The 16,674-nt window shown below is 48.2% G+C and overlaps 1 protein-coding gene and 1 pseudogene across 1 annotated transcript; one reads left to right on the forward strand and one right to left on the reverse strand.

Annotated features, from left to right (window-relative positions):
• Positions 1-1,544: 1,544 nt before the first annotated feature.
• On the reverse strand, positions 1,545-11,928 carry LOC124708284 (annotated as a pseudogene).
• Positions 11,929-14,706: 2,778 nt separating this feature from the next.
• Positions 14,707-16,130, forward strand: LOC124673425 (pathogen-related protein-like). Its single transcript, XM_047209508.1, has 4 exons — positions 14,707-15,097; positions 15,195-15,327; positions 15,427-15,725; positions 15,827-16,130. Exons 1-4 carry the CDS (start codon positions 14,966-14,968, stop codon positions 15,965-15,967), a joined length of 705 nt encoding a protein of 234 aa, XP_047065464.1. The 5' UTR covers positions 14,707-14,965; the 3' UTR covers positions 15,968-16,130.
• The last annotated feature ends 544 nt before the right edge of the window (positions 16,131-16,674 follow it).

Raw genomic sequence — 16,674 nt, forward strand, 5'->3', positions numbered from 1 at the left:
CATATATGGATTGAGCGGCTGATGCCGGTGATGCTTCGAGGGTATCTCCCCGAGAAAATATGGCGAGTGCTCGCGGAGTTGAGCCATTTCTTCCGCACGCTCCGCGCTAAGCGTATATGTCCTAAGGTTATTGAGAAGCTGCAAGTTCAAGTGCCGGAGTTGCTATGCAATTTGGAGATGATCTTTCCGCCAGGCTTCTTTACTCCGATGGCACATCTCATTGTGCACCTCGCAAACGAGGCACTCTGGGGTGGCCTAGTGCAGTTTCGGTGGCAGTTTTGTATTGAGAGAGAGTTCAAGTATATTCGGAAGATAACTGGAAACAAAGCCAAGATTGAAGCATGCATAGCTGAGGCAACGTGCCTTCGGGAGATGGCAGATGCCGCAACAACGTACTATCCTCGATGAAGTTCCCACTCGCATAACCCGGTCTCTCGTTACAATGTCGACGTGCCCATGAATGACCCCAAGCTTCAACTATTCCAATGTCCCGGTGGCAAGGCTGGTAAACGACAAAAATATAGATTGGAGAGGGAAGAGAAGGATTGCATAATGCTCTATGTGCTTATGAACATGAAGGAAGTGGTGGGGGGGGGGACGACGATGATGGCGGTCACGATTTCATTAGGTAACATGGTGTAATGCTTATTGTATCTAGTTTCGATCACCTACACTCAACTCGGTCTAATGCTTATTGTATCCTTTCAGCGAATTCACGGATGAACAAGCGGTGGCTTCCGCGCGATCCCACGGGCGCGGAGTTGGAGACTCTACCGAAAGAGGGTGCTCCCGAAGTAAAAATAAACTTTGTGTCTTGGTTCATGAAAAAAGTAATGTCTAAGCTGTCCCTCTTACCTACCAATATGTGACTTGTCCCTGTTATTCCATGTAACTAATGCACACAACAAATTTGAACCGTGCTTGTAGGGAGCTGATGCAAACATTGAGATGACAGATGAGTTGAGATGTGTTTCCCAAGGTTGTAACCGTGACGTCATGAAGTATGAGAAGTATGACGTGAATGGGTTTCGATTCCATACAGAGACACACCAGAAGGGCCGGGCGAATCCAAAAACGATAAATACTGGTGTCTTCACTAAAGGATCCGATACCTTTGATTACTACGGGAGGTTAGAGAATGTATACGAGCTGACCTTCAATCGTACAAACAAACAACTCAATCTCGTTGTGTTCAAGTGTCATTGGTTCGACCCAAGAGGTGGACAGAGAATTACCAAGTCCATTGGGTTAGTTGAAGTTAAGCCTTCCACCACCTATACCGAAGCCGATGTCTATATTGTTGCTCACCAAGCCAAGCAAGTTTATTATTTGCCGTACCCATGCCGGAAAGCGGCCCTCAACGGCTGGGAAGTCGTGTTCCGTGTATCGCCACATGGTAACCTACCGATTCCCTCCGAGGACGATTACAACAACATTGACCCCGTAACATACGAGGGAATTTTCTATCAAGAGGAAGAGGACTTCGGGCACTTTGAGTTAGAATGTGTTCTTGAAGAGGACCTCGTGAACGATGCAGAAACTCGTGGTGAGTCGCTGGTGGATCTAAAGGACATAGATATGCTCGAGAAGTTACAAGTGGAAGATGATAGCGATGATGAGCCTCCACCCGTCTATCAAGATCCAACTTACTACTCAAAAGATAGTGATAGTGATAGTGGCAAGGAGAAACAAAATGAGATTGACGATGAGATTGATGACGGCTGGTGAGGGTCTTTTATGTGTTTATATTTCAACATGCTTCTTATTTGTTTAGTATCTTTATGCTTAGTATTTATATTTTTTTCAACATGCTTCTTTATTGTTTAGTATCTTTATGCTTAGTGTTTATATATTTTTGAACATGCTTCTTAATTGTTTAGTGTCTTTATGCTTACTATTTATATATTTTTCAACATGCTTCTTAATTGTTTTCTCTTTCTCAATGCAAGTGATTGAACAATATGAGCGGCGGCAAGGAGGACTCGTCGAGCTTGCTTAAGAAGATGCAACAACGCAAGAACAATGTTAGAAGGAGTGAGAGGGCACCGCGTCGCAATCCGCGTTACGAGGACGGCGCGGGAGGAGGAGGAGGACGAGGACGAGGACGAGGACGGGGACGAGGTGGTGGAGGTGGAGGTGGCTTGGGAGGAGGTGGAGGTGGAGGTGGAGGTGGAGGTGGCTGGGGAGGACCGGACTTTGAGCCACCCCCTCGGCTTCAGGCGACGTTGCTTCCGGGTTCTTTTTGGAGGGGACGTCTAGAGAGGAGGCGGAGACGGAGTCTAGAGCCGAGGAGGACTCTAGCCGCGGGTTTGAGACTCCGGAGGAGGATGGGCGGCCGAAGCCACTGAAGATTCGTGGGGAAGCGAGAGTCCCCGACGAGAGGAAGGAGCCTAAGACCCATGAGGCGAAGACCCTTATTATTCCCGCTGGCCCCGAGTAAGTGTACTAATTTGGCAATTTCGATTTTCATGTACTAATGTTTGATTTTCATGTGCTAATGTTTGATTTTCATGTGCAGCAATTGGATATTTCCTCCGGGGTCAAGGGGCGCCCGCCTAGCAAAGATGATTGGAGCTTTGCTTAGGAAGTTCTGGCCGGGCAAGTACTATCCCTCGGCACTCGTCCCAGCCTGGCGAGAAGAAGCTAGCCACTACTTGGACGGACTACGAGAGTGCCCCCGGCGTAGGCTTCCCGACGGCCGCCGAGGCCGTGATGAGAAAGTTTTGGGTAAGACATATTTTCTCGAGCTTCGTTCATATTTGATGACCCCAATGTTCTAACTCATGACTCTCACAATTGTTTTTTGCATGATTGAAGTGTTTTTATCGTGTGGCGCCCGAGGTTGAGGAGACGGCCGCGAACAGGACTTTGCGGGCGACTTGTGAGAGGTTGACACCGCAGGTGTGGTACAACCAAAGGATCACGTCCGCGGGTCACTTCGGGCGCAGAGAGGCGAGAGGGTCCGAAGCTCGGACATTGTCGGTAAGAATGCTAAGGCCGAGTACGAGATGACGGTGGAGGACTACATGTCGGTGAGTAAAATGTCAATGAGATTCTACATTGCTACTAAGTTGCGATTGCATTAGATTGAGTTGAGTATTGCATTTTCAGGTTATCCCCGATTGGCCGAGCCGCATGCCGAGGCATGGGAGGAGATGGTTAGGACGAGGTGGCTCAAGATGGACGAGGACTTTGCAGCCGTGGCGAGGCGGAACGCGGAGAATCGAGGCGACGGTGGCACACACTGTGGGGGAAACCTCAGCTACGAGCGCTACAAGGGGAAGACGGTATGTATACATTTTATTTTCCTTCAGGTTCAAAGTTGGTACTCACAACATTTCCTTTCGCGATGCAGAGGGCCGCGTTAGGACCCGACGAGGAGATTTCTGACCTCGAGATATACAACAAGATGCGGCTTAAGAAGCCCGATCTCTCGCAGCCTCAGCCCTCGCTCCCTGAGTACTTCGGCACCTACGCCGAGGACGTCGAGAACTACTGCGAGATGGTGAGGCATCGTCACCCGGAGGTGGATGACCCCATGAGCGCGGAGGTCGACGAGGAGTCGTTGGTCCTGTCGTCCGGAGGGTTGCCGCATGGCCGTCTCGCCATGATGAACAAGGCCGTGAAGCATACCCTCACCACGACCTTCACGCGTCTCAAGGCGGGACTCACCAAGGACAGCCCCCCTCTCCCGCCTCGTCGCCGGGCTCGGCAACAACCCGCATACGACGTAAGTTTCTCTCATTTCCATCCTCTTTCCGACTTTCGTTCATACATTGCTAAGTGCTAACGAGACATGAATTTGTGAAATTGTAGCCTGACTTCGAGGCGGCCTACGTGGCCGCTCATCAAGAATATCAGGTGGCCTTCAACCAGCAGCAAGCAGCAGTTCATGGAGTACATGGCATATGTACATGTAAGTTCCAACCTTTGTTTTCGCAAATGATGACAAGTCCCACTTTCCCCTAGTTTGATGCTTCATTTCTGCAAAGACTGACATGTAAACTATCTTGCAGGCGTCGATGGTGGCCAATCAAACTGGACAAACAGTGGATTTAGGCCGATGCCTCCCTTTCCGGGGCCGGCGCCAAACATGCCATCGAAGGAAAATTTCGCTGCGGAGTACTATGGGAGAACAGCGGTAAGTTCTTCGCCAAACCGAATACTACGGTTTTCCTTTGCCTCGCAAATTGCTAACATCTCGGGAACATGTGTGTAGGGAACGGGATGTTCCGGAAACCAGGGTGGTGGGAGGGAGATCACACCGGTTCATCATGGTGGTCCTTCTCCCGGTGCTACTCCCGGTACTTCTCCCGGTCCTTCTCCCGGTGGTTCTTCCGCAGCTTCTACTGGAAGGAATCGGCCCGGCCGGTGTTTAGCGGCGACGAGCTCCTCTAGTTGTCCCATAGTAGCTACTTATGTATCCGCACTATGACACTATGACACTTGTACCTATGTTATGAGACTACGACTATGTATCCGCAACTATGTATCCGCAACTATGTTATGAGACTTGAACTTCGTGTTATGTCTATTTGCACTTACTCTATTTCGTGTGAATTAATTTGTGATTTAATGTGCTGCTAATCCTGGGAAACAACCAAACCAGCAAAAAAAAGAAAAAAATGGTCAGCTCTACGCCGACGGGTTCCCCCTCGGGGTAGCGTCGACATGAACCATATGGCAGGTGCTACGCCGACGGGTTCCCCCTCGGGGTAGCGTCGGCATGAACCATATGGCAGGTGCTACGCCGACGGGTTCCCCCTCGGGGCAGCGTGGAGATGAAACAGGGCGCGACACGTGGCAGCGTACGCCGACGGCCACCCGCTCGGCGGAGCGTGCAGCACAGCTCGCCAGGGTGCAACGCGTGGCGGGGTACGCCGACGGCCGCGCCCCTCGGCATAGCGTGCAGCACAGCCCGCCAGGATGCGACGCGTGGCTCGGTACACCGACGGCTGCCCCCTCGGCGTAGCCGTAACGGCCGTCAGCTCGACGGCGCCCGTTAGCGTGCTACGCCGAGCGCTAGTACGCCGACGGGTGGCCTGGCCCTCGGCCCTCTCGTTCTACGCCGACGGTCGCCGATACGCCGAGGGCCACGTGGCTTCTGCCGAGGCCAGTCTTCCCCGAGGAGCTACGCCGAGGGTCCCGTCGGCGTACCGTACGCCGAGGGCTAGGCTCTGGTACGCCGAGGGCCGGAGGCCGTCGGCATACGTAGCGATTCCTGTAGTGTGATCAAGAATCTGAAGAAAACATGACAAAACAGTATAGTTCAGTCTGTAAAACTGTGAATTATTATATGTTAAGAGATATTTTTTTAAACATAAGGCCCTTGGCCCGGCTTTATATATAAAGCCATCACGGCAACCATAGAGTATCGATACAACACACACCCAACAAAGACTGATGCCTCCAAAGTGCTGATGCCACAATACAAACGAGCAAAGTCTGGTACCAAGATCAACTCCTAGATGAAAAAGGGAAACTAAAGTGCATGGAGCGGGCGAAGAGCAGTCGTCGTCGGCGTCAGTGTCCTCCGGCCCGGGTTCGTGCATGTAGCCTCCTAACCTCGTCCAGCGCCGCGTCCAGCAGTGGTCGGTCCCTCGGTCTGACCAGAACCCTCCAGCTCTGCATGTAGATAGACATTTTGAAGGTAGCATCAGCAGGGCTAGAGATGAGAGAGCCCTCAATAGCTAGCTTGTTGCGAATGTTCCACAGCGTCCAACATTGCGCTGCGAAAGTAAACCAAGCTATCCTACGGAGTCTACCCGACAAGCCGTCGGCAATGGCGATGAAATCCGCAGCCCCTGCTGAGTTCCATGAGCAGGAGAGGAGGTCCCTGATTCCTGCCCACATAAATTTAGCGAGGTGGCAAGCGAAGAAAATATGGTCACAAGTTTCCCATTCGCCACATAGGGCACATCGCCCATTCGATGGCCCATGTCGCTTGACTAATTGGTCCCCTGACAGTAGCCTTTCTCGGATGAGTTGCCAGAGGAAGACCCGGATTTTTGGCGGGACCCTAGTGCGCCAAATTTCCTTGAAGTGGGTGATCGTCCCTCCCCGGGACAGTTTGGAGTACATCGAGCAGGTGGAGTACTCGCCAGATGGCTCAAGCGCCCAACGTACCACATCATCGCCCTCAGAGGCCGGCGACAGGTCAAAGATCCTGCAGAGGTTGTCCCATTCCGCCCTCTCAGCGAGGCCGAAGGTACGCCGGAAGCGAATTCTCCAGCCCCTGCTGGTTCTAACCCCCTGAACAGTCGCAAAGTGGTTGTCGCAGCAGGCGAACAACCTAGGGAAAGTAAAGCGAAGGGGCCCCGTGCCCGTCCACCAGTCTAACCAGAAGTAGGTCCTCCGTCCACTGTTAACCTGGTGCTTCGCACCAAGTTTGAAGTACCATTTGTGTTAAGAGATATTTAACATAAACATGATAAATATCTATGGATATGCGACTATTTAATAGGCACTGATATGAAGTTTGGAAAAAAAAAAGACTGAAATGATACGACGACAATAAATGGGCGAAGAACAAGAGCAATTACCTGCAGGCTGGATTTGCAGCTGATCGCTCAACACCATCCCTTGTGGCTCAAAGAAGTGCGACATGGACAACAAGGAAGAGGCTGGACGAGGAGACTGGCAAATCCAAGGATGCGTCGCAGCCATTCAGCCATATATTAAGTACAGAAGAGGCCAGCAAGCAGCATGGTGGACCTCCGGTGGCGACCAGTGTGTGGGAGAGGCTTGAGAGCCGACGGTGACCAAACAAGAACTCTGCCAGGGAGGCCTCACCTTCCTTGCCTGCCACAGCCTAGCTTGCGTAAACCAGTGCCGGGATAGCAACGATAAGGGAAATGGAGGGAGAACGCGCATGAAGGGAAAATATTGCAAATACTACCTCCATTTCAATGAATAAGGCTAATATTTTTTTCTAAAGGTCAAACTAGATTAATTTTGACCAAGTTTTTAGGAAAAATTGTAATATGTACAATCCAAACTCAACACCGTTAGATGCATCATGAAATATATTTTCATATGATATGTACATAATATCGTGGTTGTTGATCGTTTTTTATAAAAGTTTGGTGAAATTTTACTTAGCTTGACTTTACCAAAAAAAAAGTATAGACCTTATTCTATGAAACGGAGGTAGCATCGTTTCGTGAGCGTTCTAGATGAAAAACATGCTGCAAAGGTGGGTGCAAAGATGTAGACATGTGTTCTAGAGAACGTTCTAGGATGCTAAATCTGACGTGCATTCTGATGGAAATCATTCCAAGGATATGTTGGATTGGACTTAGTAATGATCATAACATTTGTTATGAGATCCAACCAATTCTGCAGTTGTGATGTTGAAACAAACAAAGGTAAGCACATCTATTTTGTATTTAGTAATGTTTTTCAGTTACTCAAAGTATTCAGGAGAAGCTTGTTCTCACAAGGATTCACAGAATTATGAAGAGAAACAAACATGAATATGAAACATCTAGTAGATACTTGATACATTAGGAAATGAACAGAACTACGACATCACTAACCACGATCTGTGTAACAAATCAACAGAGGAGGTGCGACTTGACCTCAGAGCAACCACGCAAAGGGACAGAGAGCGCACCTCGCAGTAAAAAAGAACATGCATCAGTGCACAGTACTGATTATAAATAAATGTCGAGGCATTCCATTGAACATCAACTGTGCGTCCTGAACAAGAGCAACTGCACATTCCAAGCAAAAAATCCAAATATCAAGGTGTAATGCTGCAAACTGAAGCTAAAGTCCCAAGGTGCAAGCCTGACCAATTATTGAATAGATGAAACTTACCACCTGCAGATATAAATGTTTTGCCTATGCAAACCACTAGGCACGGTAGTAGCTTTCCGAATCTCATTAAGCCTGGCATTGCAGAGATATAACACCAATCCATCATCGGAAAACAGTGCAATCATGTAATGTTGGTGAAGAATTGGCTGTGTTGGCAATCTCGTAAGCTATATATAGCTGAATAATAGGAAAATTCTTTTTGTAAAAATTTGTGGTGGATACTGTATCTCTCGGGCATTAAGACCACACGGATATAAGCACTTCGGAGCTGACTACATATCAACACTTTGGAACAGAAGCAAAATCTGCACGGCATTTCCCCCGCTTGGAGAGTAGAAGGCATTAAGATCACACGAAGTACCATCCAAACACAGAAAGCGAGCAGACAGTAGAAGGCAAATTTATGTCATGTTTCTTCTTAGTTCAAATGAAGGCCTGCAAAAGAAGCAGCAGTCTTACATGGGGATGCCCCGGTGACAGAATCAGTACTTCTGAATGATATCCAAATAAAAGCAAGGAATCTCGACCAAACCACCTACACCTCATCACTCACACGATTCTTCCCAGCTCCGGACCCAGCATCAGTGCGGAGATCAGGCTTGCGTTTGTCAGCTGGCAAGGAGCTTGTGCCAGAAGGAGACTCCAGAGCAGTCAATCTAGATGTACCCATGACCTGGCCAGGGGTATCAGCCTGCCTCCAAGCTGACCCTGGAGCTTGACCAAGCACACTCGTCCCTGGAGAATGCCAGTCTCCAGATGATCCGTGCTCGCAGGCACCAGCCTTCTTCCATGGCTTGGCACTGCCCCGTGCAAGTGGATCCTCCGTCCCTCCGTGCCCGAACCCACACATTGCCTCGATGACGAAGCCCGAGCGATGCTGCTTGGGGAAAACATCGCAGCCCCCCGGTAAGCGGACCCATAGTCCAGCCGCCTCGGCGCTGTCACGGCTCTAGCTGGATCACGGAAGACCGCCAAGGCATTTTTGTCATTCAGCCAAACCAATTCACACTCCCCACCAAACCTCAAGACCAGAGAGCTAACATCAGCTTCCTTGGCAGGTCCAGCATTGAAACAACGAGTCTCGGGTCCATGTCCACCATGGGATCAAAATAAGGATAGGAAGCCGAGACAGGGATACCAGCTTTGGAGCCCAGTAACACGAGCAGGCACCTTCGACTTGGGTGTGACATGGATGGTAACAAAACTCTTGGGCTCCCAACCAACAGCCTCGAACAGACAGCTTCCACCTATCTCGCAATGAGCCCGATAGCATCCCTCTTGTCCTTCGTCATTTGACAGAACACATGGACCTTGATGTTACTTGAAGAATTTCCTCGCGCCTTTCCAAGCACAAGAAATTTGCACCGCTCCTCTATGGCCAGCACCCACTTTGGCTCTCGACGGAGAAGATCAGAAAGCAATTCCGATGCGCTTGAGTTCTCACCGAAATGCAATGCATCCAGATTGGGCGGTATGATGTCAAAAGCTTCAGCAAGGACCCTTTTCCTCTCCACTTTTGCACACTCCTCATCACAGCAAAGCTTCCTCTGCCCAAGAGGTACCCTCATCCCGCTTGAATTCACTGGCTGGAGAGGCATTGGCAGCTTCTGTATCATGGAAGTATCAAACATACTATCACCATTGTATGGACTTGACATCTAATGTCTGGGCAAGGTGATAATGGGTGGCATGGGGTATTGCAAGTGTGCTTGCATTCCCTCCTTGGGACACTGCATAACTGTCCACATGAAACTTTGCTCCCAGAGCTTGAACTAGCATCTCCATTTGTAGGCGGCGGATCACAAGGGGAAGGATGGCAAGTCCTGGCGCAAGCATGCAGTCCACATTGACGGTTCTTTCCACAGGGTTGGTTGCATCTGATGTCCTTTGAACCACAAGGGATGTTCCTTAACATCACATGTCCCCCACTGCATTCTCTCGTTACTGGCACCACGCAAGGCAGGCAGTCTCCAAAATGGCATTGATGCGAAGCTGGATGCCCACAAGGTTGAGGGACAATGCACTGGTGCGGGCATGATGGAGCTGGTGTGCCGCACGGCTGCGGTGGCAGAATAGATGTCCTGCCACAGGCACAAGTGAGATCACTGAATATGGTCTCGCGGCAAGGATCGCTGTGACCGCTGTGGCAGAGATGCTGGCATCCATGCTGCCCACACCGGAGCTTCTTGCCACATGGTATCCGGCAGAAATGAGGATCCATGTTGTCACCTTCATGCTGAGAAAATGGCTTCGACAGCGGGCAACAGCACTCACTGCACCTGTGCCTCCCGCAGTTCTTCTTGCGGCCACAGGGCTTGTTGCAACGGAACTCTTCCATCGAGGCCATGTAGCACTCCACCATCTGGCCCGATGAGCCACAGCGGCACCTCTGCTCAACGCGTACCAAGCACCGTGCACACTTACCCTCGTGACATGTAACCTTGCACCTATGCACCCCGCACGGCAATTTCTTGTCGCAAACCTTGACACAGGTGGGGATTGGGTCCAAGCAGCTCGCCCTCTTCTCCTGGAGCCTTGTCTTGCCGCAATGGCATGTGGTGACCATCCCTGACACAAGACCGCACTCCCTGCATGGCCCTGGGTGGCAAACATCCTCGCAGGCATGGTTGCCACATGAAAGATTACGGCCACAAACCGCACTGCAAGAGAACACCCCATCCTTCTTCGACAGCTTCCCTTTCGCCACCATCTCGCCGCACAACAAGGTATCTGTTTTCTTGCCACATAAGCAGTGTGCGGACAAGTTAACCTGACAGTCCCCGCAAGGCCCGGTGTGGCAGACCTTCTCGCAACGGTGCCTCCCGCAGGTGAGCAGTTGCTGGCATTGCTGCCCACATGTATCAGGCGTACTCCAGTCCGCGCACCGGCGAGTGATAGATTGCTTGCCGCAAGGACATGGCCGGTCAGGAGCAAAGGCCTTGCAGGGTGGGCACGGCCCAGGGTGGCACTGCAGGACGCAGACGTGCGGGCACTTGGTGGCAGCATGAGCATCTTCATCGGGGTAGGCCGCGCCCTTGGCTGCAGCAGGAGGATTTGTTTTCCCGAGGGGCTTGGAGCAGGGCTCGCCACAGGAGTGCGGGGTGAGGAAGAGGTCGTTGGGGGGATCGCGGCGTCGCCCGCAGAAGCAGGTGTAGGCGTCGCCCGCAGAAGCAGGTGTAGGGGATAAGATTTAGAACTTCAACACAGATTATGAGCCAGATTTTAAGCCCATAAGTTAATCAGACTTGTCGAACTCGAAGTCCGGATTAGAAACATACCTCCTTGCACATGTAAAGCAGGTGAAACCATGGCCACAGGGTATGAAGAAGCAGCTCTGGGCTTCATCGTAGCAGAGTTTGCATATCTTCTCATTGTACAAATCTTCCGCAGAGGCAGCAGAGCACATGCTAGACTCCGGTTGCTCTTCAGTTGCTCCGTACCTGAATACAACTTCTTTGCTCAGCAGGATTGGTGCTGCTTCGCTGTGACTTGCAGATTGGCCCTGAACTGTTTCATGCTCTGCATCTAAACACCCTCAGAGTTGCTTCAGGCAGCAATAAAAGAATGCCACTATAACTCCTGCAGTTGTAACCAAATGGAAATGGAATGGAAACTAAAGTTACAAAGGATGTCATCAATCGATGAGCACACAAAGAACAGTCGATGAACAAACCAGCACATATTATAACAAAGTACGCGAGCAACTGGGAAGCAAAGGAGACGACATCGACAATGAAGAGTTTCATAAGCGCCTGAAAAAAATTCGAACACATTTAGTATAGTTTTCAGATGTCATTTATCTAAGATAGGAAAAGAGGGATATGTATACCTTTAACTGCTTCACGTTACTTGCTAATGGTCTTGATCACTGAAACACCCAATTGAATTAACAGCAAATCTAGGATGAGAAGGAGATTCACATTGGAGCAATTTTAGCAGAAGAGTGAATGCTGAACGGTCGAGCCACTAACTTGGTGTAGGAGTTATCTCCAGGCAGGAGAAGAGCCACTAACTTGGTTCTGTTTTACTTGCCAGTCCTGGACTTTCAGCTGAAAGTCCGGGGCAGGGCGACCAGTTGTTGCAGGTAATTTCAAGGCTAGCTACCATTCTTTCTAGTCTTGACTGAGAGGTTGTCCCATATTTGATCTGTTCCAGGAGATTTAGGAATGCCGGGTGAGAAATAAGGAAGGCTTTCCCAAGTTGGCCTTCGAACCTGTTCCTACAACAAAGCTGTATCGCTACAGGCTACTTGCAAGCTGCCTCGGTTGTTTGTACTGTAACTAAGCAGAGTATTCCCTAAGTTTAGTGAAATTTTGCAGTAGTGGTGAAGATCAAGCTCTCCTGAGGATAGTTTTGTATCGTTGCTGCTTGCTGGCTGGTAGCTTAGAAGTTTTGTACAGCGACACTTGTTATGGACTGGAGACACTTGTTATAGTACATACATTTGTTCTCACAAGTCTTCTTTATTCAGGGTCATGTGATGTGATGCCAGGACAAAGGTTGTGAAAAACCTTATCCCCTAAATGTAGCCCAGTCACCATAAGGTAAGATCCAAAGACAACTTTGTATCTTTTCACCAACTATCTGAAAGATCCTCATATGTAGTGAGTCCACATCCACTATTTTTCAGGTTCTTAAACGAGTGGAAGAAGCATAATTAGTCTAAAATGTGAATATGGTGTCTAGGTCCCTGCACCCAAGATCAGCGTGGCAACCCAAAAATGTTCATTGCCACCTTTTCCCAACTTTAGAACTCAGTCATGCAATACATTTAAGAGAAAGTTGGCACAAGTAGAGCTGCAGCACATTCTCGCCTTTTTAAATAAATATCGAATATCGATATCACAAGAGGCACTGAGACAGCTAGCCAGCTAGGCTATGTGATATGCTGGAATATGGATGCCATACAGTACATGATTTAGTTTTGTAAACTGAAAATCGGCTCAGTTTATTTACTTATGTAACACTTCAGGTTGGTACCACGTTGATTTCTGTTCCCTTATACTGTTAAATTGTTCATTCAGGAAGTGGTAAGTATTTGAGCAACATAGGCTAAGTACAGTCTTATTAAATTGAGGACTGATGTATGTATTTTCGGTACATTATTGTTCCATGATGAACTGCAAGGGCACTGTGTTGGTATGCTTTTGGCAAACTACAAGGTGCATGTTTTAACAAAAATTGCTAGGGTGCCCTACATTTTGTTAAGCTCATCTCTGATGGGTCAAAATTATTTCTTACACTGAATATCAATATTTTCAGTTTTAGGTAATTATAGCTCTTTGTTGCAGTTATGAGATTGCTTGCTCTCTTGATCAATCATAAGAAATTTAGTTATCCCATGCATGATGCTATGATCCTTTATAAATCCTTGTGTACAAAAATAAAGATGCATATCGATGCTAACCATCAAGTATATCGTATTTTCCTTTATTTAATTATGTTATCTAAACTCCAAAATTTCTTTCTGTCCACTATCTCTTGAAGCTCTTTTTCATGCCAATCTCATTGCGGTTGTTTGCAGAAGGAACTGTCATGCAACTCATGCTGGAGGATGGTTGCTGCTTATTTTTGAGTCATACTTTTGTCTTCTGTATATCTGTCTGAGGAACTGGAATATATCTCCAATGTTGATAACGTGTATTTTTTGATCTGTACCACTGTAAATCTTACATCTCTAATGTGGTGCTAGCGCTAATGCAATCGGATGCTAGCGGTTGCGCAGGACTTCTTTTTCCAGGGTGGCAGCATCTTAATAGATTAGTAAATGCATAGCCTGTCTATTTGCCATATTTTTAGCTGGTTGATTCATTTATCGACCTTAACTTTTCCTTGAATGTAATAAGTGTTGTTGGAACTGTTGAGACTTGATACACCTTTTTAATAAAGCAAGCCATGTGCATCTATTGATGCAGAGGCTGGGGCTATGCTCCTTTATCGAAAAATGTGGTGCTAGCCATGGAAAAAAATAGCGCGCTATTCCAACGCTAATAGCACGCTATAGCATATCTGGAGAGCCGACGCTACGCTATTTCGGCGCTATAGCGCGCTATTCGCATTAATAGCACGCTATAACATGCTAATAGTGTTTTTTTAGACCCACGCTATTTTGTTATAGCGCGCTATTTTTTCCTTGGCTAGCACTCTATTTGCAGTTACCTTATCTTTCATTGATGGCCATGCTTAGATGGTCCCTTGCAAAATTATATGGGTGTTAAATGATTAAAATCTCACATGTTGAGCAGAATACCAAACTACTACAAATAATTGTATGCTTTAGTGAAACTACTCAAACAAGTTACAACAATTTAATAATTTGTGTTCATTCGATTAGCACTAGCAGGTCATGAGGTATTGCGTGTTAACAGCAAACTGATGTGTTGTGGATGGAAACAATGAGACATGCCATCATGGAATACAATAGATAGTACGACTGGAGCATTGCCACTGATAGATTTATTGTGTAAGTGTAGAGCTCACTAATGAACCAAATGAAGTGTTTTACATGGCCACTGATAGGAACCATGTCCACATATTTAGTTTATGGGTGACAATAAAACTAAAACAAAGGAAATAAACATGTTACAACTGTCAACATGGCACTGCTAAAAACAACCACAAATCCACCACACCTACCACGAACCTACAATACGTTTTTGTCTGAGGGCACAACCACAAATCCACCACACCTACCACGAACCTACAGTACGTTTTTGTCTGAGGGCTGGAGGTTCCCTGCCAGGGACGTCACGCCAGGAGCCACTATTATCGAAACCTGCGCTAGGAAAAGACATGGCTAGCGTGACAGAGGGGATCTAGCCACAGAAACAAGCATCCAACATAACGTCTGGAGCTCTCAGACAACTGCATGTATGATTGTGCATTTGGTTCCGAGTATTGAGCATTTTGAGAGGGAGAGGGCGAGTAGCAGCCTAGCTAGTGTGTGAACAAATGGATGGAGTTCAGTTAGTGGATACCTTATACTAACTGACAATTTTGTTTTTCGAGGCAGTGACTTTTGACGTTTGCAAGGATGCACTTCTCCTCCTCAGACAATTTTCTCCTATAAGTAAAGAGTTAACCATTTGCTCGCCTTGCAGCTTCGAAAAGGCACCAAATTGCACCTTGAACCAAGCAGCTAGCTATGGCGTCTGCTGAAAGTGACAAGTACCGATCGTTCATGCATGGCGAGGGCGAGAAGAGCACCGTGTGGAGGCTTGGAGCCCCTCCCAACTACGATGTGGTCAACAAGCTCTTCGAGGAAGAGAGGACCAAGGTACTCTACTAAACAGCTGACCCACGGATGCATCATATAATGCCTCTTTTCCAAGTTAGCTGGGACAAATTATCATCTTCATGATTCACTGGAACAGGAATGGCCAGAGGGGTCTCTGGAGGAGAAGGTCCAGCGCTTGCTCAAGACCTGGGAGATGGAGATGGTCCACAAGGTGCGCCCTGAGGACCAGAAGAGCGTTCACTCCCATGGATTCAGCGCAAGCACCAACGGTGAGTCCTCACCGCCCCACACCACACTTCCACACAATGGACAGACGATCGATGCCCCATAAGTTGTCCGTGCAAGGTAAACGAATTGACAATTTACAGGTATGAAGCCCCTGACACGGAATGAGATTTCGGCCATTGGCGGCTACAACGCGTTCCTGGCGACCACCCTGCCGCCGGAGCACCGCATCTACGACCCGGAGAAGGAGTCCGCCGAGTCAGGCATGTCAACGTTCCTCACGGCGTTTCCCCGAGGCTTCGCCATCGAAGTGCTGGATGTCTACAGCGGGCCGCCGAGGATCGCCTTCAAGTTCAGGCACTGGGGGTACATGGAGGGCCCGTTCAAAGACCACCCTCCTCACGGCCAGCGCGTCGAGTTCTTTGGAGTCTGCATCTTCCATGTAAGTTTGGCTGCTTTAATATATGAAGTCTGAGATGTGCTGCACAGCTAGGGTCTCTTTACAAAAACAGAGTAGACACTGAGCAAACAATGTGATGATAGGTTGATGAGGACTCGAAGGTGGAGAAGGCAGAGTACTTCTACGAGCGTGGCAACTTCCTGGCGAGCTTCTTGAGCGCGCCTGCTTCTGCTCCTGCTCCTGTTGCATCGGCTTCAGGCTGCCCTGTGATGAGAGCAGATTAAAGCGCAGTCGGATTAATGAAACAACATGTCATCAGGGTACAGTACAACCAGTCGATCACCTCCAGGCTCCAGCGTCTCTGATTGGCATGGTTCCATCTTGTCAAGAAAATCTTTGAAATAAGACAAATATATTTTGATCCATGCATGATTGTCTACTTCGGTACTTGATATTTCTAGATCCTTCAAGTGACAAAAACATCTATAATTTGTCCCTTGCTTTGCTAAAAACAGCTTTGATGATGACGATGGTTTTCCTCGAAATAGGCTTTCGCCCCGCTTTATAAATAAAGCAACAACCATACAAGGAATTCGCACACACGAAAAGCGCTGGGGCAGCAGCAAAAACATCACTAGTAGAAAAACCCCCCTTTAGTACCGGTTCCAAAGGGCATTTAGTACCGGTTTTGGAACCGGTACTAATTATCCGGTACTAAAAACCTCTCACCTTTAGTACCGGTTCCTTACGAACCGGTACTAAAGGTGCCTCCACGTGGGCACGGAGGAACCCGTGGGGCTAGAGACCTTTAGTACCGGTTCGTAACACGAACCGGTATTAAAGCCTATTTCGTTTAATTTTTTTCCATTTTTTCTAATTATTTTTCACACCCTTTTTTTCACGGCCTCTTTTTTTTATTTTTTTTTCAGAATTACTAGTATTTCCGTTAGTCTCTAACTACACTTAATCTCTAGTCAAATTACTTACCCGT

Source organism: Lolium rigidum, chromosome 1 (genome assembly GCF_022539505.1).
Source record: "Lolium rigidum isolate FL_2022 chromosome 1, APGP_CSIRO_Lrig_0.1, whole genome shotgun sequence".
NCBI lineage: Eukaryota > Viridiplantae > Streptophyta > Magnoliopsida > Poales > Poaceae > Lolium > Lolium rigidum.